At 34.5% G+C, this 22,274-nt stretch overlaps 1 protein-coding gene across 6 annotated transcripts in view; it reads right to left on the bottom strand.

The window, feature by feature from the left end:
• PPP2R5C (protein phosphatase 2 regulatory subunit B'gamma) overlaps window positions 1–22,274 on the bottom strand; it is a 219,900-nt gene that overhangs the window by 2,031 nt on the left and 195,595 nt on the right. For 2 of the 6 annotated variants that reach the window (XM_044664603.1, XM_044664606.1), the window contains 5 exons: window positions 20,680–20,850; window positions 14,825–14,952; window positions 12,171–12,272; window positions 9,859–9,931; window positions 6,383–6,499 (listed from right to left, as the gene is read on the bottom strand). In XM_044664603.1, the coding sequence (XP_044520538.1) occupies window positions 6,383–6,499; window positions 9,859–9,931; window positions 12,171–12,272; window positions 14,825–14,952; window positions 20,680–20,850 (591 nt within the window). Of the gene's footprint in view, window positions 1–1,648; window positions 1,710–6,377; window positions 6,500–9,858; window positions 9,932–12,170; window positions 12,273–14,824; window positions 14,953–20,679; window positions 20,851–22,274 lie in introns of all 6 variants that reach the window. The other 4 variants (XM_044664604.1, XM_044664609.1, XM_044664605.1 and 1 more) reach the window with 3 other exon arrangements.

The raw sequence follows: 22,274 nt of genomic DNA, 5'->3' as shown, positions 1-22,274 counted from the left end.
TAAATATAATGTGTCTGCCCCTTCTCTTCTCCCCCCTTTGAATTTAGGATACGACTTTTTCTTTCTGGTAAATGGGTCTGGTTTAGTTAAATAAGGCCTCCTTTTTGCACGAAGAATTGAATAAATGTAGCTTTAAAGGAAGGAGCCTCAATATTAAGGGTATTTAGGGAGGTGATTAATTGTAGCAATCCATTCTTATCAATGAGATTTTAGAAGAGCAGTGAAAACAGCAATATTCATATAGCTTTAGCACAATAATAGTCTAAGGTAATAAATTCTAGAATAGCAGTCAACTTATACTTTTGAGGCAATAAATTAGTAAGCTACCAAACATAGCTAATAAGCAGATATCACAAAAAAGTTTTCTATTTTTAAAAAGGCAGTTAATTAGAAACCATGTCACATAATATATAAACAGCCATCTTTTCTTTCCTTTTGGTTGAGTCAGATACCTACTATCTTAAAGCTGTGTGTGTGAGGGAAACCAGTCATAATATTTAAAACGTAACAAAATTAACTGTTGAGACTGTTGTAGCAAAATTTAGATAAAATTATTCCTTAATGGTAAGTCATCTGACAATAGAGGTAATAAAATTAGGACTCAAAAATGTTCCCAATTTGATGTTACCTTAGGACTACTTTCTATAATATCAAGTGTTATTTATTCACCATAATGAAATAATTCTAATTCCTTTAAGGAAATGATTTATCTTTTGAGTCTTTTTCCTTAGGAGATGGCAAAGGTATGGAAGTCCAGTTAAGAAATGGGTCTGACAGAACCAACAACACGAGAAATTCTGGATGTCAAGCCTTCCTATATGCACTATTCCTCTGTACTATTTGATTTTTCTTTGAATCTTCCAACAAGTCATGGTAGCCATTAAGAAAAAATCAATCTAGAATATTTACTCATTTTAGAAGCAGGTATTTCGTAGTGACTTTCATAATAAATTCATAACAATTTCATAGTAATGACAGTAGTTAAAACCTTGGAACTGATTAATTTAAATTTAGAAAACTTCAATATGACATGAGAGTCTTCTGCAGGGCAAAAACCTGCAACACATATATACTGGACTTTTGTAACTAGATATTCTAATTTAGTAGGTCAAAAAGAGAATAATTTTATAATTCACAAGGAAGAAAATGAGAAAACATAAATGAAGACAGACATGCAAACCACCAGACTTAATGAATAATACTTGCTGGAGGAGATGACAATCACAAATGTTATTAGAATGATTACTGGAAAAAACTCAGCCATAGATTTGAAATAAACAGGTTTAAAAAAATCCATAAGAAGGCTTCAGGTGAGAGTGAAATGGAATTAAAATTTTGAAATTTCCTAAAGCTTTTAAATAAATATTAAAAGTAACAGAATAAAGCAGATATTATAATGGTTCATTGCTCCTTTACTAGTAGAGTTAGTGGTTCATTATAATTTAATTCAGGATAAAACTACTACTAGATAGGGATTGAAGTTTCTAAAGAACAAATTCTTGACTACTGTTACAAAGTTGGAATGACATGAAAAAAGGAAAATACTTCATGTGTAATATTATGTAGTCTAAAAAAGTTGTTGTTTTCTAAAGTTAGGGCTTTTAAAATATACTGTACATGTTTAATAATTAATACCTTAACTTCACACTTTGCATCTTTTTACACCTTCCTTATCTGCATGGGTGAAACTGTTTTTCTCACGACCGACTGTCAAAATAAGAATTGCAAACATTTTAAGTCTCTCTGTTCAAAATATGATCCATCTTTAACTTAGTAGATTTTATCTGAGGTCCTTTCTAGGAGCTCACACAAGTTTTACAAAGTTTTCCAAATGAAAATTTTGGATTTTACATATTTCCCCAAACTATATTATTTCAATAAAATTCTGCAGAGGAATGGAAATGAACACTTTTAATGATTAATATAAATAATAATTGCTTTAGAGGTTCCTTCTCCAGATATTTCTTTTTATTCTTTAAATAAACATAACAATTTTCAAGTTCTGTGACTTTCTGATTTTAAATACAAATTATTTTTGAATACTTTATTACTTTGCAAAAATAAATTTAATAAGAAACTAAAAACTACAGAAAACAACCCATTGTGCAAAATAACAACATAGCATAAAGGTTAACGTGCCAAAAATTCAGTTATAACATTAAATTTGACTAGAACTAAACCTTACACTGGCAATTGTTCTAGTTGTTAGTTCTCTTTACTTCCCTAAAAATATATTGGTCAAACAATCAGGGGGAACCTAACTTGGAAAATGAATATATTTAGTTAGCCAATTTTTAAAACAGCATTAAAAGTTCAAAAGCGGATCCTGTCAACATCTTATAAATAGAGGATCTTTTTTTTAAACCCTTACCTTCTGTCTTAGGAACAGAAAAAGCAAAACCTGGGCAACTGGGATTAAGTGTCTAAGCCCAGACTTGAACTCAGGATCTTCTGACTCCAGCCCTGGTGCTGTAGACACTGAACTACTGAGATGATCTAGAATAGCTGAAGTTTGGGACAAGAATTTTAACTTGGTCCCCGGGAAGTGATGGACTAATGGCTTTTGTCAGACTAGAACTACTTATATGGCAGACACACAGATCTAAATTTGTAATTCATGAAAAAGAAGCCAAGGACTGCCTGAAAGTCTCCCCTCCCTTCCCTGTCTCCTATGTGAAGTGATTGCTTCCTTGTCTGTCTGCTTCTCTCATGCTGCCTGGGATGCAGTTATTCGTACAGTCCCTTCCCTTAGCTAGACTGTAACAGCCTGTAAGCAGGGTCTGTTCTCTGTCCCCCAGATTTGTCTGCACAAAGGAAGCACTTAGTAAATATCTGTTAGGTAAATGAACTTTTCTAGGATGACAGGATGAGCCTAGCAGAGAAACATTTATGAAGTGCCTCCTCTGTGCCAGGCCCAGTGCTAGGGTCAGGTGCTGGGGAAAAGGCTACCTGTGGGAGAGACAGTGCCTTCCTCCTCACTGTTCTAAGAAGGTGCTGTTACTAGTGACCAACAACTGGAAGGTCTTCATGAATTAAAAAAATTGATCCCTTGATAGCCAGCTCTCTAGTAATAAACTTGTCTCAGATTAAGCAAGTAATGATACCTCTGACGATACTCGGGTTAGGACTGTACAGGTATTCAAAGTTATTCTAGGCAGGTGGGCCTTCAGAGCTCCTGACCCCTTGGAAGTAGTTGTTTTTTAAAACCCTTTCCATCTGTCCAAAAATTGACACTGAGTATCAGTTCCAAGGCAAAAGAGGAGTAAGGTCTAGGCAATTAGGGTTAAATGACTTGCCCAGGGTCACAAAAAAAGTGTCTGAGGCCAGATTTGAACCAAGGATCTCCCATCTCCAGGTCTGGCTCTCTATCTACTGAGCCACCCAGCTGCCTCTGTAGCAGTATTTTTTAATGAACTTGGACTATAGAGCCAGACTGGATCTGTGATTTCACTGTCATAGGAACTTCTATCAGTGTAGTTCAGAGGGAGGACCAAGGTCATCTCTAACCATACTGTCATGCTGTTTCTCTTAAATAAACTCAGCAAAACTAAAACGGAAATGACTGTTTTTTGGGATAGTCAAGAAGAGTGAATTAAAATCTTTCCCTTTTACTTTTAAAAAGAAGTAAAACACCTCTCCCCTAAAAAATAAAATAACTTAAGAGAAAATTTCATAGAGCACTGAGTTATCTCACAGAAGTATAAAGGCCAGTGATTACCAGATTGTGCAATATATGGATTATTCATGTTTCTAAAGGAGTTGTTTCTACTTTAAGTCTGTAAATGTTCACAATTTAAAACTTCAGTGAGATGGAAAAAATGCTCACTGACCTATTTTGATACCTAGATTTAGAGATGACACAGATGCTATTGATCCAGGAAGTTTGAAAAAAGGCCTGCTGCTTTCTGGTATTTAATCCATTGAACTCTCTCATCAAACATTATTTAAAAATCATTACTACATCTGTTTAAATCCATGATTAATTTGGTGGTATGTACTCTGAGTTAATGAATTTTGAAAAAACAAAACAAAAAGCAACAAAACTATAGTCTTTTTTGTATTAATTGGCTTTAGCAATTAGTTGTAAAGCAGAGCATAATTTATTATATATCATATAAAATAGTCCATAATTACAATGGTCAGTTTTAAAAAAATCTATTTCACTGTACTAATTTTGCAATTTCTTAAAGGAATAAGTTGTGGACAAAGGGCAAAGCAGCCACAGAGCCAGATTTCATTAAGTAAGGATATTCCTTATCATCATATAGATCACAATCCCCAACATGAGTGGTTGTGGCTGAAAAATCCCTCACTGGTTGGTAAACTTCTCCAAACTTAATGAGTTTGGTCCTCAGACAAATGACAGATTACTTGAAGGCCTGTTCTTGACACCATTTTAACTTGACAGGACCTGCTAGAGTTTTCATAGTTAAGAGCCCAAAGCACCTTTATGATATAATGTGCTATACTGGAGTGGACTTGCTCCTAGGTTCAGTTTTCCTGAATCTGCTTATGGTTAAATTTGTGCTTATTAATTTAACATATGAATGGGTGAATCATGATGGAGGAAGTAAAAGGACTATTTAAATCCTGGGAGAGGCTAAATGAAAACTCTTTTAAAGTGAAGAACAGGTAAAACAGACTTCAGTGTGGTTGACTTGACATCCCATCTGGACCCACCACTACCCAAAGGTATACTTCAAGCTCATAAAACATAGAACTGGACCTTGGAAGGGATTGTAGGGATTTATTCCAGGTTCCAAAACAGGTTCAGAAAAGTTAAACAAGTTTGATTACAAGTAATGAAGCTAGAAGAAGAAATCAAATTTCCCTATAACTAATGAAACAAAACCCCATAAAAGTTGCAGGCCAAAGTCAAAAGTACCTAGAAAACATCCAGAGAAGGGATTATGACAGTGAAACTTGATTTACCAAGAACTCTGATAGCCACAGAATTTTGGAGCTGGAAGGGACCTTCAAGATAATCTAGATCATACTTGCATTATTCAAATGAGGAAACTGCAGCTATCTGCCTGAAGTCACCACAGCTGATGGCCGAGATAGGAACAGAAAGGTTAAGTCTTCTGTCCCCATTATACTGATTGACTTGAGTCAGGAAGACATGAGCTCAAATTTGACCTCAGACTCTAGCTATGTGTGAAGCTTCTAGGGAAGTCAATCTCTGTTTGCCTTGGTTTTGTGAGTTGTACAATGGGGATTACAGCACCTTCTTGCACAGTTGTTGTAAGGATCAAATGAGACTGTATTTCTAAAAGCACTTAGCACAGTGTCCAGCACATATTAGGTACTATATAAATGCTTATTATTATCTTCTCTTCTCCCACTATACTATGTTGCTTCAGCTGATTAACTTACACTGAATCTGTGATTTGAAAGACCCAACAAATAAAATGGATCTTCCATTCTGGTGGGTAGATTAATAGCAAATAATGTTGGACACAGAGGCAGCAAAATGAAACAAAACAGGCTCTGGGAGACTGAAAATCCTGAGTTCAAGTCTCACCTCGGATAAACACTAGTTGTATGGGCATAGACAACCTTTCAGTGCCTCAGGAAATTTTTTAAGACAAGACACAGCAGAGAAGATGCTGGGGTTCCCTCTTAGAGGGAGGTCTGTCTGTCCATAAGGAATTCCCTATAACAATGCAAATTAAGTGTTGTCTTCTCCCAGGACAATATAAGTTCCTTGAGGGCAGGAATGCTTTCCATTCCTGTGTGCATTGTACTGAGAAACCTGCACAATGGCAAGTACAGAGTGAGTGCTTCTTCAATACTCCCACCATGAATCTAACCATCTGCCTCTATCACAACTCCAGACCAGATGGTGGACCAGTCTGACTCTGACATCTGTAGGGACCCCCCCCCCCCCCAGTCCTCCAAGCAGTGTTCTTGTTTAAGTGGAGAGAGGGAAAGGATTGCTGTTTCGTGAAGCTTCCAGTGTGGCCAGAGGCAATTAGTTATTTTGTTGAAGACAGAGAAGAGACTGCTTCAGGATTACAGCTGAAATAGCAGGGAAGCAGGAGAAGAAAGGGCTGGGAAGGTGGGAGGCTGCTACTATTTTTAAGAATAAGAGCTGTACAGGAGTTAAAGCTAGTGTTGTTAGTGTCTCAGTTACTACCATTAAATGATTAGGTTAAGAAAATACAGAGTTTAGGGAATTTAATTAAAAAAATAAACTACCATTTAATATTATTAGTGATTCCATTACTAGATAAGACCAGTGGGTGAAGTTTGCTATGTCACTTTTCAGCAGCTTATAATATAGACTTGTTTAAGACAAAGGTACTGGCACATATAGTACCATCAGCTAAAATTTCAGTATTTATTAAGAGCAGCTCAACTTATCTCCACATAATTTTACCTGACGAGACTCTTCATTGACTGTCTTTCTCAGCATCTGTAAATCTTCAAATAAAGGCCCATCTGTTTCCATTGCAACTGGGAGATTCATGGTACTGGCTTCACTAAACACTGTGTACTAAAATGCAAATTGTTAAAATTGTCACTCTCAGTTAGGAAGGAACTACCACATACTTCAAAGCATTTATTGCTAGGTGAAGCAGTATTTAATTCAAGGAATAATTTATTTTAGATAATTAAAAAAGTTGATTATAATGTATCTGATCAGAACTGAATCCTTCTTAAAGTGCCTCAACCCTTGCAAACCTCTAAATATAGTTGCCTTCTGTATCCAAGAAAAAGATGCAAATAGAAACTTTTTTTTTAAAATGGGAAAAATGTGTGAGCAATGAGTCAGCAAAATACAAGTTTTCTAAATATATAACAATGGACATATGGTAAGTCATTGGAAATTCTAGTATAAAAATAATGCAATTATGACACATTCTACCAAAAGTTAGGTTTGGGACTGAGAACTAGGCTTCAATCATCTCAAAGTATTATCTTTGGAAACTATTTAGTATTAGGTTGTTATATGATGAAGTTAATAGAACCTATAAGATTTTAGATACAAGACAGTAAGCAATATACTAAAATGCCTATAAAACTAGTCTTTTTTCCCCCATAATTTGAAGAATATATGCTAAGCCCATTGTAATTTTGTACTTTGAAATTTTAACCCATGAAGTATTTTCCATTTTCAAATACTATCATGTAATAGTTAGGTGCTAACAGATGTTACTATGGTTTAGTCACAAATGGTACAGACAAAGATGAGAAGTCAGAACAATGTTAAATTCACAGTACAGTATTACAGAAGTTTGTAATTGCCATCACAAAATGGTTTATTTGAAGACTATAATTGTGGGTCAAAATGATTACTTTTACATGATTGGTAGAGTTACAAGAATATTGCAAAAGAATGACAATTAAGAGGATAACAATCAAACTTTAGAAAATCCAGCAATTAGGAAGGAAGAAAGAAGAAAAAACATTGATTATGTTATAATAAGTACCAAATTAGACCTGTGTTCACTGAGTGTATTTATTCTATGCACCTGACTGGTTCTTCCAAGTTAAAGCATAAAGTTACTTTAACTTAATTTCTATATTTATTTATAAACAGTCAGATGACCTATTTGTTACATATGTGTATGTATATATGCTTTTAAAGACAGTGACTTCAAGTATATGAAGAGAAGAAATTCTCAGTTTGTGGATTTTTAAGTGTAAATCTAACTATGGTTTGTTTGGTATAGTTTAAGTGTTAAATTATTAATTATTATCTAAGCAAGATACTTTTGCAACATCAGGCACACATATTTAAGGCTTCAAGATCTATATCAGTTGTACAGTTTCATGGTATCTTTTAAGAAACCTCCAAAGAGGTCTTAAGAATACTATCTGAAATTCATTTGCTTAAGAAAATTCCAAACACTATATACCAGGAACCTATTAAGTAGAAAGTGCTTAGCATAAACATATATGCAAAGAAGAAATATAATTTAAAAAAAGTTTTGAAAAAGTTTCACTATATACTTTGAATATTATGTACTATATATTTAAAGCAATAATAACATATTTCTATGTAATGTGACTTAAAAGAAGTTAATTTTTCCAGGCTTATGAAATAACATAAAATGACATAACTATTGAGATTTAATATGAAGCTCTAACAGAAAGGTAATAAAAATCAACAGGTTTATTTTCACAAACATTTAAGAAGTGGTAATAAACTAATTCATTTGTTACCATTCTTTCAGAAACCATTTTTGAGAATTTAAAACAATACACATTTTATGACACAAATCATGTTAACATAGATTTACCTTCTTCAGAGTTTCCATTTGCTCAAATTTACTTTTTAAAAAGAAGTTTTAGAATTTTTTTTATTTTAAAAAAACCTCTTACTTTCTGTCTTAGAATTGAGACTAAATATTGGTTCCAAGGCAGAGGAGTAGTAAGGGCTAGGCAGTTGGGGTCAAGTGACTTGCCCCAGGTCACACAGCTAAGGAGTGTCTGAGGCTAGACCTGAAGCCAGGGCCTCTCATCTCCAGGCCCCTCTCATGTACTGAGACATCTAGCTGCCTATTTCAAATTAACTTCTAGGATTTAATCTTACTGCTTATCAAAAACCTATTGGTATAGAATGGTAATAAATGAGAGGAAAGAGATGCATCTCAAGTAAATTTGATTATATTTTTTTTAAATCTTTGAACTTTTTCTAAAAGAAAACGAAAAATAACTATAGACCCTATTAGGAAAACTATGGGGTGTCTCTGCATCTTGATTCAACCAATGATTTTCACCATGTTAGGAAATTATTTTTTTCTTAAAGCAGAGTAGAAGGGAACCTTGGGAATAAAATCTTGGTGTAGAAAAGACTCAGAGACTTGATATTCAATAAAAGGCATCATTAGAATCAGAGTGACATATCAAATAGAAGGCAGAAGGTTTCACAACTGACGCTGCTTTGAATTTACAAACACCACATGTACACAAAACCAAAGGTCTCCATTTCAAAGAGCTATCCCCCCAAATTGGGGAATCAATTTGGGAACTACAACTATTTGACAAAATATTTTAACTGCCTTCAGTTTTAAAAGCAACTTTTTTTTGATATGTAGGACTCTGATGAATGAAGGGAAAGGACAGACTGACTGTTAGCATACCTGCCCCATCAGCCTGGACTGATGGAAACAGGACCAGATTCAGAGTCAGAAAGCCTGGCTCTGCTACTTACTAGCTTTGTGACTTGTCCAAGTCACGTGACCTCTGTGCCTCAGGTTCCTCATCTGTAAAATAAGGGGTTGGACTAGATGATCTCTAGTGTGTCTTCCAGTTCTAACTCCTGTGAAATTGTAGTAATGTGCTGGGTACTTAGTTATTAGGAAAGAGTAAAGCAGTTCTAGAAGAAAAAAAGCAGCTGCTTTGGTTTTTAACAAAATTTAATTTTAGCTTCTTTAAATTTGAATTCAACTTCTTTAAAAAATCTGTGTTATTTTAAAATGAAAAGAGAATATGCAATTTTTTTGCTTCAGGCTTTTTATCTCTGGCAGTTGTCAGAAAAGAAGCAAGTTTCAATTGCGATTTAAAGGCCCAAGGCCCAAACCGAGGGATTCACTGGACCATGGCATAATTAATGAGTTTACATTTTATAGCTACAACTAGATCAAGTATATATTTAAAAAAAACCTTATTTCATACATTCTAAGGTAACTTTTCTTTTTCCTTTGGGAGGTGTTGGGACACACAAAATAAGTACTTGCACGAGAGGAAGTTTACAAAGTTTAAAAGTATTTTTTATTGCAGATAGTGCATATACATTATTAGTAGAACTGGTTTCTTTCCCCACCTCTAAGATGATATCAAATACCTGATCTTATAATGAAATTAACAAAACATCAAATGTTTTCATGTTACTCTTTTTTTCAGTACCTGGGGATTTGATTTGGCTAGATTTTCTATTTTAACCCATGCTTCTTCTCGTTCCTTCATTTTTAGCTTCTCTCTGAAAAACAGTAAAATGTCAAATTTAAATGCCATAAAAGAGAAATTTTAAAAGGTTGATTTCTAAAAATAGACAAAAATATTTTTATCTCTTGTTTTTGTTGTCTTTTCACCTTCATTTCCAAATATATTCGTCTTTTCTCCCCTAACAAGTGAACCATAATAAAGAATAAAAAAAGCAATAAACACCACATCAAATATGTCTGATAAGGTATGTACTATTCCAAATCCATAGTCTTCCACACCTGCAAATAAGGGAAGGCATCATCGGTACTTAAAAATACTGTTTTTTTTTTTCATTTCACATATGAGAGCTTACTGTTTTGATCACTTTAGCCTAGAAACATCTCTACAAAATCTACAATCTTTCTTAACTTGAATAGCATAATTTATTTATGTGTAAAAGCAACATTAGAGTACATGACATAATGGGAGATGGGGTAGAGTGAGTTTAAATGCCAGAGCAAATACTACTGGTGAGTAAGAGTCTCAGGAGCTGTGTTCTGGAGCTGTGTGACCTTCGAAGAAGTCACTGACTAACAGAGACTGATACCCATGCAATGTTAAAAAGCCAGCAGTGCGGGTTCTTATCCTTTTTCAGCTCTCACAGTCCCAGTGGGAGGGTGGATTCCTTCTCAGAATGTTTTAAAATGCCACTCCCGGCTTCCAGGAGGTAGAGCTAATTTTCTGTGAGGAACTTAATGCAAAGATGTGGATGAGAACTACATAGAATAAGGACAATGTGGGCTTCAGTCTGTACCAGTGGAGGGAGTACCCACATTGAAGAGACCACAGATTCAAAATATATAAATACTGATGTGAATAAAAATGTATATGCAATTCTGGGGATGCAAAAAGCTTTTTATGTTTGGAAGGAAGATAGATAACAGGCATATTTCATAAAATGAAATCTTTATTTTTTATAAAATGATATACTAATGGAACACATAGGGAAAAATGACCATTTGGTCATTCTCACTAAATTAGGTTGAACAACTGCCAGTGGAAAAAAGGTTCTTAATAAGGTCAAGGGAATGCAGGGAAATGATTTGATGGGACCCATTATTGTTATTTATTCAATATGGCTAACTAGGCCATTTTCCCTTTCCTGAAATGTCCTATGTAAATAGATGGATTGCTTCTCTTTTCTGGTCATTTGGACTCCTCATCTAAGATCTGTCGCACACTCCTACCTTCTCCATGCTTTTCTGCCAGTGTCCTTAGGATGTGACAAATGGGGAAGGGAGAGGGGGTAAAGGGGGAACAGGGACAAAGTACCAGAGATGGAATCAGGAGAAACCTGGTTTGGAAGTCCTCTCCTGATATCTGTTAATGGTGGGGTGATGGACAGGTCATTTAACTTCTCTGAGATTAATTTCTCAAATGTAAAATGGGGATAATAGTTAATGAATGCAGAAAATGGTTCCTGTATATAGTATATACCTTGCAGGACACTTATAAAAAAATTAAATATTATATGTAAAGGACTGGGTAATCTTTTACCATTATGTGAATGTTAGATATCTTCCTTTAATTTGGTGAACTAATTCTAAGGAAAGGTTGCTACCTCCCCCATGTGGTTGATGAGGCCTAACCTCCTGCAATGGCCTATGGGTCTTAGTCATGAAAATGAGAGAGGAAAAAAGGGGGAAGAAATGAGAAATGGGTAAAATGGAGAGAAAGAGGGAGAAAAAAGTGGGGAAATAGAAATTAAGAAAACATATTTATGGAAGAAAAGGAAGAGAAGAAAAACTGACTATAGAGGGGAATCAAAATAACTTGAGTTGATTTCTTGTGCTTCTCAGTTAGAATTTTTGCTGGTGTTATTTTTCCTGGAAAATAACCAACTTATAGTTTCAGGGATATAAAATCTAACTTAGTCTTTTTTTTTTCTTTTTCATTTTTTATTGTCATGCAAAACACATTTCCATATTGGTCATTGTTATAAGAGCAAAGTCATATATAACCAACCCCCCAAATAAAACCAAAAACACATTGATGTGAAAGATGACTCCAACAGTTCTTTTTCTGGAGCCAACTTAGTCTTAAAACAAACACATTCCATAAAGTACATCCACAAGAAAGTTATTATAGGCCAAAGTAAAAGTTCTTTATTCTGAGAAAAAGGGCTATAGCTTTACTTTAAAGTTAAGAGGAATTTTCTAGGAAAAGCAGTAGAGACTGATAGGCACTTTAGGAAGGCACTTTAGAAATGATGTGTTTTGAAGAATACAACTTACTTCATTTTCTCTGCTTTAAATTGCTGTGTGCAGTCATCAAACAGTTTTTGGTTCATCTCCATGAAGAGTTTCAATGCGTTGTATATCAAACCATGTATTGTTCTACAAGTAAAATTTCAGATTGAAATTTAACACTTTAAGCTGAAAAATGTACCACACTGGTCAGTAGTAGCCAGCTATGTAACTGGAGAATTAAATCACTTTGGGAGAACATTTAATTTATAGGTATTTAATCTGACAAGAACAAAAATCTTTAAGATTAAACATGGTCTCATCAAACAGCTGGGTTAATTGAGGAACCAAAGAAACTGCAAAGCCAGAGGAATCATTAATGATCACCTAGTCCAACCCCTACCTGATTTTTAGGTTTTAGATGATGTCTAAGATAAAAAAAATTGCTTAAATTTATTCTCACATTTTCAAAATCTTTTTTAAAATCTTAATAAAATTAACATTACTTACAGTACTTAAGACAAATTCCTTTGGAGACAAACTTCAGATTTTGAAACATTATTATATATCAATGGCATCCAATAATTCTTCTTTTTCAGATATTAGTTCCTTATTATTGATAATGCTTTACATCATACTTATAAGCCAGACCAAAAATTATGGTCTAGCTTCGAAGTTGAGCTTAGTCCAGAAATAAAAAGGTCATAACAAAACATAAAAGTCATGAAAAGTCTATGTTTCCTATTTTAGAAAACAATAAATCAAAAGTAATGAAGTTATCCTGAATAACATTATAACTACAAAGTGTGCCAACTTTGACATCCACTTATTTGCTTATCTGTAATTCAAAACCTCATCTATGTTGATGAAAAAACAACTCTTTCACCACCAGGAGAGAGATGCTTAAGTAAAACAAACAACAGGTGGAAAAAAAAAAAAAAAGGACTACGTGCAAATCTAATCATCAGTGAAGGACATTGTCAAAAACATCCACTGAGGAATCAGGAAATCTTTTCATTTAGCTCTGCTGCTCTCTAGTTGTGTGAAGTGGGCCAATTATGTCCCTTCTCTTGGCTTCATCTGAAGCAATGGGGGACCAATATGAAAAATGAGCCACATTTTTGGACATGAGCAATAATGAGAATTTGTTTTGCTTGACTATGAAAAAAATAAAATGGAAAAAAATAAATGATTTGTAATTTCATCAGAGTATTCCTTCCATCCCAAAATTGCTTTGGCTGGTCATTCTGCAGCCAACTTGGTAATTTGACTCTCTTAACTTATCTAGGCTAGTGTTAAACAATAGACATTCTTCTGGCAGTTCTTCCAAGGATGACAATTATATTCTCTCACATTTTTTTTCTTTAAAGCCAATAAAGCACTTTCCTCACAACAAACCTGCGAGATAGGAAGTATAATGTATTAGACCTATTTTAGAGAGCTGAGAGACAATCCCAGAGAAGTGAAGCAACAACTTGCTTACGGTCCAAGGGGTGGTATATATTAGAATAGAGATTCAAACCTCAGCTTCCTAGATTGATACCACTGTGAGCTGCACAAAAGAATAATAGGGGTCTTGAGAGTGAGTTCCCCATTACTGGAGTTTTGTTCAAGAAAAGGCTAACCTCACCACTTGTCAAGGATATTATAAAGAGGATGAAGGGATTTCTGTGTAGATGTAAGTTGGACTACATGAACTCCAAAGTTCCTTCCAGCTATGTGATTCTGTGTTTCTATGTGTATATGTTTAAAAGTCTTTCTAGGATATAATGACAGAATTATAATTTTATCTCTATGAGTAATCCTTCCACTAATGCAGAACAGAAACCCTTTATGCCATAACTGATATATGTTGTGACTAAAAGAAAAAATCTTCTTTAGTTGGCCACTGTTCTGGAGATAATGATTCTTGCACTTGGATTGGCTGATCCCTGGAAAACAAATCTATATTCTACTCCAAATCCACTGCACTTATTTTTTGCACTGTGTAGTACCTGCCAGAGTTTGTGCTCTGATGGTATAGCTTTTGATGAAAGCTTGGAGCAAGACTTTGGTGGAGGTAGGCATAAATTCTATGTGGAAAAATCCAGAATAAGTTCTTTATGTCTCAAAAGAAGAAATTCAATAAACGAATACTTGAAATAAAGGAATACAAATTTAGAAGGAAAGAAAATTAAATGTACTTATTTCTTTCAGATATTAGTTTTTTTTAATAAGCACATTCTCTCCCCTTTTTTCAAATCTTGGTGGTATAAAGGAAGATACTCTTAACTTCTATGCTGAAAGGATTCCTCAAGTGCATGCGTTTGGAATACTGCACTTCTGATGTCAGGGACATGGAAGGCATTCCGGAGCAACAATTAGCTACCAAGTCCTCCAGCATCATCTTTAGATCAACAACTCAGAGGAAGCTTTGGCTTCTCTGAGTGAGATCCTGGAGGTCATGGAGGTCATGAGATATTGGCTTTATGGAAGCCATAAAGACTGGGTGAGTCAACTAATATGTCATGATGCTAATTTGGCAGCTAAAGAGTCATTGACAGAATCCATAGTATTACTTGAGTCTATGTAAATATTGGACTCTCACATTCAGTTTTTTTACTGACATTCAAAATCTAGATTTTAACATTAATTGGTAAGAAGCTTTAGAAAACTGACAAAGTGTAGACATTACTGGTCAAAGTTGTGACTTATTTTCTTACTTATTCCAATGAGTCTTTGAATTACGATACAAAGATGGAAACATGATGGGCAGAATCTTTGCTGCATTGTCACTGATTAAACTCATAATATATTCATTATTCCAGTAATAGAGTGCCCGCTCTGCCACCTGAAAAATAAAGACACAATTTTTTCTGTAATAAACAGGTTTAAATTTAACAAATAGGCATATGCCACCTAATGTAATAAAATGGTTTCGACAAAAAAATAAATCTGGATTAAAAGATTTGAAGCTGGAAGGGATATTTGAGATCATTTAATGAAAAAATATAGAGAAATGTATCCTAGGAAAAGAGCTGAAAGCAGAGCCAGAGCCACCTGATGAGAAGCTAAACACTTTTATGAGGTATGAGATGTTCAGTCAAAGTAATGTTATTACTAATTTACTGAGAAATGATGTTGGCTAATGAAACATTAAGTGGTGCATGCCTGTATTCTATTAAAAGTCATTCATTTAAGACAAATATCCATTCATATTTGTCCTGCTGTGGAAACCACACATGATTCCTGACCCTAGTAACCTATAACTAAGGTGGTATTAGACAAAATATATAATTCATTCAATAAATATACAATGAATACAGGTGTATGCAAAGTCCTGTGTAGGACATTTGTAGGGAATATAAAGAAGAGTAAGTCATGAATATAATCCTTAATGTGCTTATAATTCAATATACAAATACAAAGCATATAAAGACAGAATGAGAAAAGTGCTATAAGAAGCTATGTATGAAGCCCTATAGGAGTTCAGAAGGAACAATCACTTTTAATCATGAACTTAAAACCCAAAAAGATTATATCTACATATAAATGCTATTCTGTATGACATCCAGATAGACACACAGGGCATACAAAATCAAAGAGCATTAAACTTCAAAAAACCCCAAACCAAAACCAACTCAGAGCATGTTATCTTTTTCCTATAAATAAACAATCCTATGGCACTCCTATATCTCCTAAATAAAAATAAATAAAAAATCCTATGGCACTCAAAGGGAGGTATAAATAAAAGATCCTATGGCACTCAAAGCTCTTTATGATCTGGCCCTTTCCTGTATTTCTAGTCTTATACCTTACCCTCCCCAACATTCTCTTCAATCCAGTGACACTAGCCTCCTTGCTGATCTTTTGATAAGACACTGTCATATTTTACCTCATTTCTGCTTCCTGTTAGTCCCAGTTAAAATTTCAAATTCTATGAAAAGCTTTTTACTGATCCCCCTTAATGTCTTCCCTCTATTATCTCCCATTTGCCTTGTTTATTAGCTCTTTTGATAGCAGTGACTATCTTTTGCCTTTTTTTGGGCTTAAAATTGACTAAAAAATGAAAAATATGTATTAATATTTTTCTGAAAAACTCTTTTCAGTGGACTCACTGCATTTGGACACTAACATCACAGTCCTTTATGTGCTGTAGGAAGCAATAGAATGATAGTAAAGAAAATAAAGACAGGATGAATAGGTGGTCTAGATCCAGTATATAGAGAGAAAGTCTATTCTAAAGGAAATGCAATTTTGAGGGCACTAAGAGATCAATTTTCAATATATCTGAGTGAGGGTAAGGACATCAAGTTCCTAGAAAAAAATAATAGAACTTATTATTAATTTCCCCCGTCAAAAGATGATTGAGAATATGTCAATAACTATTGACCCATACACTTACCTGCCTATCTTTACAGCATTTTTATGAGAATAGTCTAGATACTTACTGAGAGTATCTTTGATGAAGGTATAAGGGAAAAGGCAAACTTTTGCAAAAGGACAGCTCATATTTGTATAATAACCCAATTGACTAAAAGATGTAAAGAGCACAAGATCCTACTCTGTTTGCTTGTTTCCTCTAAAAAAACATCTGATTCAGCCTCTGGTGATATCAAGTGAGAATTTTAAAGCATGGAGACATAGATTTGCGAAAGGTATTTGCCACCTTCAGTGCAGTCTAGTGAAGTACTCCAAGTGCTTTTGTTTGCAGATAACACTATCCTGATTATATCAAGTCTCAAAACATTGTAGAGCCAATGCCTGATATATAAGCAAATTTTTTTACCAAGCTTTATTGAGCACTTTTCATTAAAATTTTACTACTAGGTCAGGCCAAGAAGCATACTAAAAAATAATGTGGTTATAAATATACACTGAAATAAAATGCTCTATTCTTTGTATAAAACAAAGTAATTTGTTAGATAATTTGATAAGTAGATAAATTTATATTAAGTTGAATGCCTCTCAAACTTTCCAGGTCTGAGAGAACAAACCTTATCAGATAAATTAGTTTAGTGATCAATTATTATTAAATATCTACTATGGCTAAGGCATTGTACTAGATATTGGGGATACAAAGATAAAAATGGAAGGTTCTTTGCTCTTATGATGTAACTACTTAGACAATATTGGGGAAAAAAAATCAAACATCTGCCAGCATTTGGCTTTTCCTTAGCCCCATATGTGCCAAATGAAGATTTAAAAATGGTACTTAAGAATAACACAGGAAGGACAGCTAGTCCATATCAAGCACACATTAGAGGAAAATCATGCTCAAGGTGACAGGATTTTGATGTTTATTCAGGGACTGATTTTATAGATTCATAGTCACTAAAGAGTTTGGCTTATCAATTCACACAAGGAAAAACAAATGGATAAAGAATGGTTATTTTCTAGACTAGGATTTGCAGGTGGATGGATAGACCACTATATATGTAGATAGATATTACAGGTGGATCATTTTATACATAGTACTTTTGACAATTCCAAGTTACTCACTGAATCAAAAAATTACCTTTTAGACACAACAATATAGAAATGATGCTTTAAGACTATGAACGATGGAATACCACAAACTATGAATAATCAAAACTGTGGCTGCCCCAAAGGGTAATAGAAAGACTATGGTACCTTGGCTATTAAATAGGTGGCAACATATTACCAATGGTAACATGCACAGAAAAAGTGGCCTAAAATGTATCAGCTAAGACATGTATGATCAGAAAAGATCAGTTAGTCATATGGGCCAGAGGAATCAGAGGGACAGCTCAAGTGTTTCTTTTTAAAAAATCAAATGTCATATCTATTGTGTTAAAAAGCCAAGATTCAGAGGAATTTGGGGTTGCCATGGACAAGAATAGATATCATATAATGACTATTCAATCTAAAATTCATTTTACATGATATTACATACTTAGGTCTGAAAAGGACCTCAAAAAGTCATTTAGTCCATTTAATTTTAGATTTGGAAAATGAGGCTCAGAGGAGTTAAGTGACTCTCCCAAAGCCATGTTGACTCCAAATGCAGCATACCATTTGTACCAAGATGCTTGTGATCAGCCTAATTAGGACTTTATCATCTTTCACCACAATTGGTTTCCATAACCAAGAATTCCTTTCTTTGTTACCTATATCCACCAGATCAATCACCATAGAGAATCATTTCTGGTAGTTTCATTTCCCTGCTTAAAAACCTCAAATAGCTCCTCATTGTTCATTGAATAATATCCAAGTTCCTTAGCCTGATATTTAGAGCCTTCTATAATTTGGCCTCATCTTTTTTATTTATCTGCAACATGTACATCATAGTCTTCAGTCAAACTAGACTACTTGGTATTCTCTGAGCACAGTATGCATGTTCTAGCCTTGGTGTCTGCTATGCATTAAAGAAAAACAAAAATCCCTCACCTTTTTAGTATCAGTTCTAAGACAGAAGAGCAACAAGGGTCGGGCACCTGGGGTTGCATCTTGCCCAGGGTCACAAAGCTAGAAAGTGAGGCTAGATTTGAACCCAAGACCTCTCAACTGTAGGCCTGGCAAGCCATTTGCTGTCAACCTCTTGCTCTGTAACTTTATCTCTCACCCTCCCTACCCAACTTCTCTATCTTTGTCTATTGGAAGGCCAACCTTTTCCGGACCAGTTAAAATGCTACCTCTTCTATGAAATATTCTTAGATAACTCCAGCAAAAACTGATCTCTACATGCATGGAACTTATGTAGCTTTTTCTCTGTACTACTTTTAGGGCATTTGCTGTCATTATTTTTTTTTTTTAAACCCTTACCTTCTGTCTTATAATCAATACTAAGTATTGGTTCCAATACAGAAGAGTGGTAAGGGCTAGGCAATGGGGGTTAAGTGACTTGTCTAGGGTCACACAGCTAGGAATCGACTGAGGCCAGATCTGACTTCAGGACCTCTAGAATCTTTAGGCCTGACTCTCTATCCAACAAGGCAACTAGCTGCTCTGTACTTGCTTTCAAATACTAGTTTTTCAAGGATATGTTTTATCCTTCCTGTTAGGCTGCATTTTACATAGCACCTAGCACATGGTAAGCAAACAATAGATACGTTTTTAATGAATTAAAAGGATAGAGTTAACAGTATAAAGTGTTTGTTCAATTAAGTGCTAAGTGTCCTAGTTTCTCTCTTGCTCCAGTCCTCATATCACCAATTGCCTTTTGGACATTTCAAACTAGCACACCCTAAGTCAGAGGTGTCAGACTTGTTGCAATTCCCCCTCCCCTCCATTCTCACCCTGCCATAGAGAATGTGGCACAACCAGATAAAAATGTAATAAATAAAAATACAACACAATACAGATAACACTAAACTTCTGGTATTCTAAGTCTGCAGGTATCATCTTGTTAAGTCATCTTCAATGTTCCATTCTCACTCTGTCTTATAGAGCCAATCTACTCTTAAATCTTGTAATTTTTATCATATATATTTATGCCTCCTTTTTACTCACAGAGCCTAGTTTAAGCCCCTATCACTTCTTTCCTGGACTACTATAATAGCACCCCAACTAGTCTCCTTGCCTTTTATCTCTATTATAAACCATTCTCTGGTTCAGGTACCAAAGGTGCAGGTCTTTCCCATCAACCCCACTACTCAAAAATCTGTAGGCTCCCTATTATTTCCAGGATCAAGTTTGTAAGTCCTCAGTATTGGACAGAAAGCCTATCACAAGCTGGCTCTTTTGTACCTGGAATGAGTCTTGGAAATCATCTTACAATTCCCTCGTTTTATGAATATGAAATTGATTCTTGGAGAGTTTTCATGACTTGTCTAGTAGTAAGCAGCCCTGGTCAAGATTTAAACTTAAATCTCTTGAAGCCATATCTCAGTCTCTTTCCTGCTTCATTTCAGTCTTTCATCATTATTGATCTTTAAGAAAAATTTCAGTGAAGTGGAAGAAGTAAAAATGTAAGGGCTGAAGAAGGCATTGAGAAGACAAAGGAGGCTCAGAAATGAATCACACATTATAGGAATATGGTAATGAAAGGAAGGATTAAAGGGAATGAAGGGAGACAAGGTAAATGAGGAAACTTTTTTAGAGGACATAAAGACCTGTTTATGTCTAAAAGCAGAAGGGAAGGAGCCTATACAAAGGAAGAGGCTGAAGATGTTAAAGAGGGAAGGGATAAATGTGGGAAAGTCTCACTGGAAAAGAGAGGTACAATTTAGAAAACAAAGCCAATTGCACTGTAACTACATAGTTTAAAATATTATATTATGTGCTATGGAAGTAGCACTTTACATAAAGATGACAACTAATACTGGTGCTAAAAGTTAACAAAAGTCTACTTTAATTAAATTTTTAAAAATAGGAGAAGAGCAGTTTGAAATGGTGACACAAAGTATACTTTTATATTTTGTAGCATGACTAGTTAGAAAGCAAGTGAATATTCATTAATTTGTATTTTACACTGAACAACTTTTGACACTGTAGCAAAGTTTTGTGCACCAATTTTCAAGGTACAGCTTTCAAAATAAAAACAGAACCTAATCTCATAAAGTTAGTTATTCGTTATGGTCTTTCCAACCCTCCAAACCCCTTAAACAATACACACCTGGAAATGTGGGCTGGAAACACATTTGGCTAGTTGTCTGAAAAGAGGTTCCATGACCTTTACAAATTCAGATGGTTCAATAACATCTAAAATCTCCTCTAATTCATTTAAGAACATGACTTCTTTTGGGCTGTGAGTCTTTGGCCAGTATTTGAGAAGTGCCATCACCACCTAGGAAAAGAAAAATCACATTAAAATTCTGTACATCCAAGGCCCTTCAATTCTTGATCTATAAAGACTTTTCAATTCATTCTACAAATCCCTGGTTTGTATAAACAAATTAAGATAAAAGTTTTATTTGCTTTTAGAAAAAAGGTATGATAAAGTGTAAAAGCACCTAGCCTTTTAAAATTGGGGAATGTTACTTTACACTTGATCCAAATCCATGTTTTAAATTTATATAACCTGCTCTTCCTAGTTAAACATTGTCTCAACCAAGGTTGGTTTTCTAAATAAATTTTGAAAAGGAAATAAAATAGGTGGTCAGGGGTAAGAAAGGATAAAGGGAACTAGGGCAACTAAAAATAGATTAATATGGTTGATGTAATACACTAGTTTATTTGTGGACTGGACCAGATACAGAATTTTTAATGACACATGAAAGCATGCCCTTTGTGTCCTTTGTATCATTCCCAAGTCTCTGTGCCATTATTCAGAGTAATGAGTGTCTGGACTTAGTTTTGAAAAATTTCTGCACCTTTAGGAACTTTTCTTCTGCAAAACAACTAGTTGTTCACTTGTAATTCTAATTGTGAAATTTTGTATATTTACTATTTAAAAAAAAGTATTCATATGAGTCGTTATGACTCCCTATTTCCCATCTCAAACTTACAATTTGGGGAAAAAACTCAGATGACAATGATAATAACAAAAAATTCAAGTTCCCTTAGTTCTTCATTTTATAAAGTAATTCTTTCACAACACCCCTATGAAGGTGTTACAAGTAATATTGTCTTTATTTTACTTGAGGAAATAGAGGCTTACAGTTAAGTGAGGTGATAAGGTACATACACCACAGTTAGTGAGTGTTGGGAGCCATCAACAAACTCAGGTCTTCTGATTCTGCATCTAGGTACCTTTCCATCATGTTATACATATAAAATCCTGCATTACAATATATATATATATATCTCACTTTACACCTACTTTTCTTTTTTCAGCTAAATAATGGAGTTCTATTGTTTGAAAAGGGAAAAAAATCAATCTGTGAGTTGTAAAACAGAAATTGGCTCTGACATTAAATTTTTCTTAAAAAGGTTCTATTTTCTGTTAATAGTTTGCAAAGCTATTATAGGATTGATGTGAAGGAGTCAGAACCTGGACAACCTGGATTCCTGTGTTAGACAACACTCAACTATTTCTGCAAGTTCAGAATGCAATAGTATTTTTCTGAAGATAGTGAGTTGCTCAGGGAATGCTAATTCTGATTAACAATGGCTATTTACTTTTGAGCACAATTCAAGAAATTGAACTTTTCTATAAGGACTAAATTTCTTAGTTAATTTCCTTGGAAATAACCCTTCTGAAAGTCAAGATTATTAATGGTTCTGAGACCTGAATTTGGAGAATTGAGGCCAGGGGGGTTTGAGCCTTGT

This window comes from Gracilinanus agilis, chromosome 2 (genome assembly GCF_016433145.1).
Source record: "Gracilinanus agilis isolate LMUSP501 chromosome 2, AgileGrace, whole genome shotgun sequence".
In the NCBI taxonomy this organism is placed as follows: domain Eukaryota; kingdom Metazoa; phylum Chordata; class Mammalia; order Didelphimorphia; family Didelphidae; genus Gracilinanus; species Gracilinanus agilis.
The sequence above is the reverse complement of the archived record's forward strand: the minus strand, read 5'-3'. Positions and strand labels throughout refer to the sequence as shown.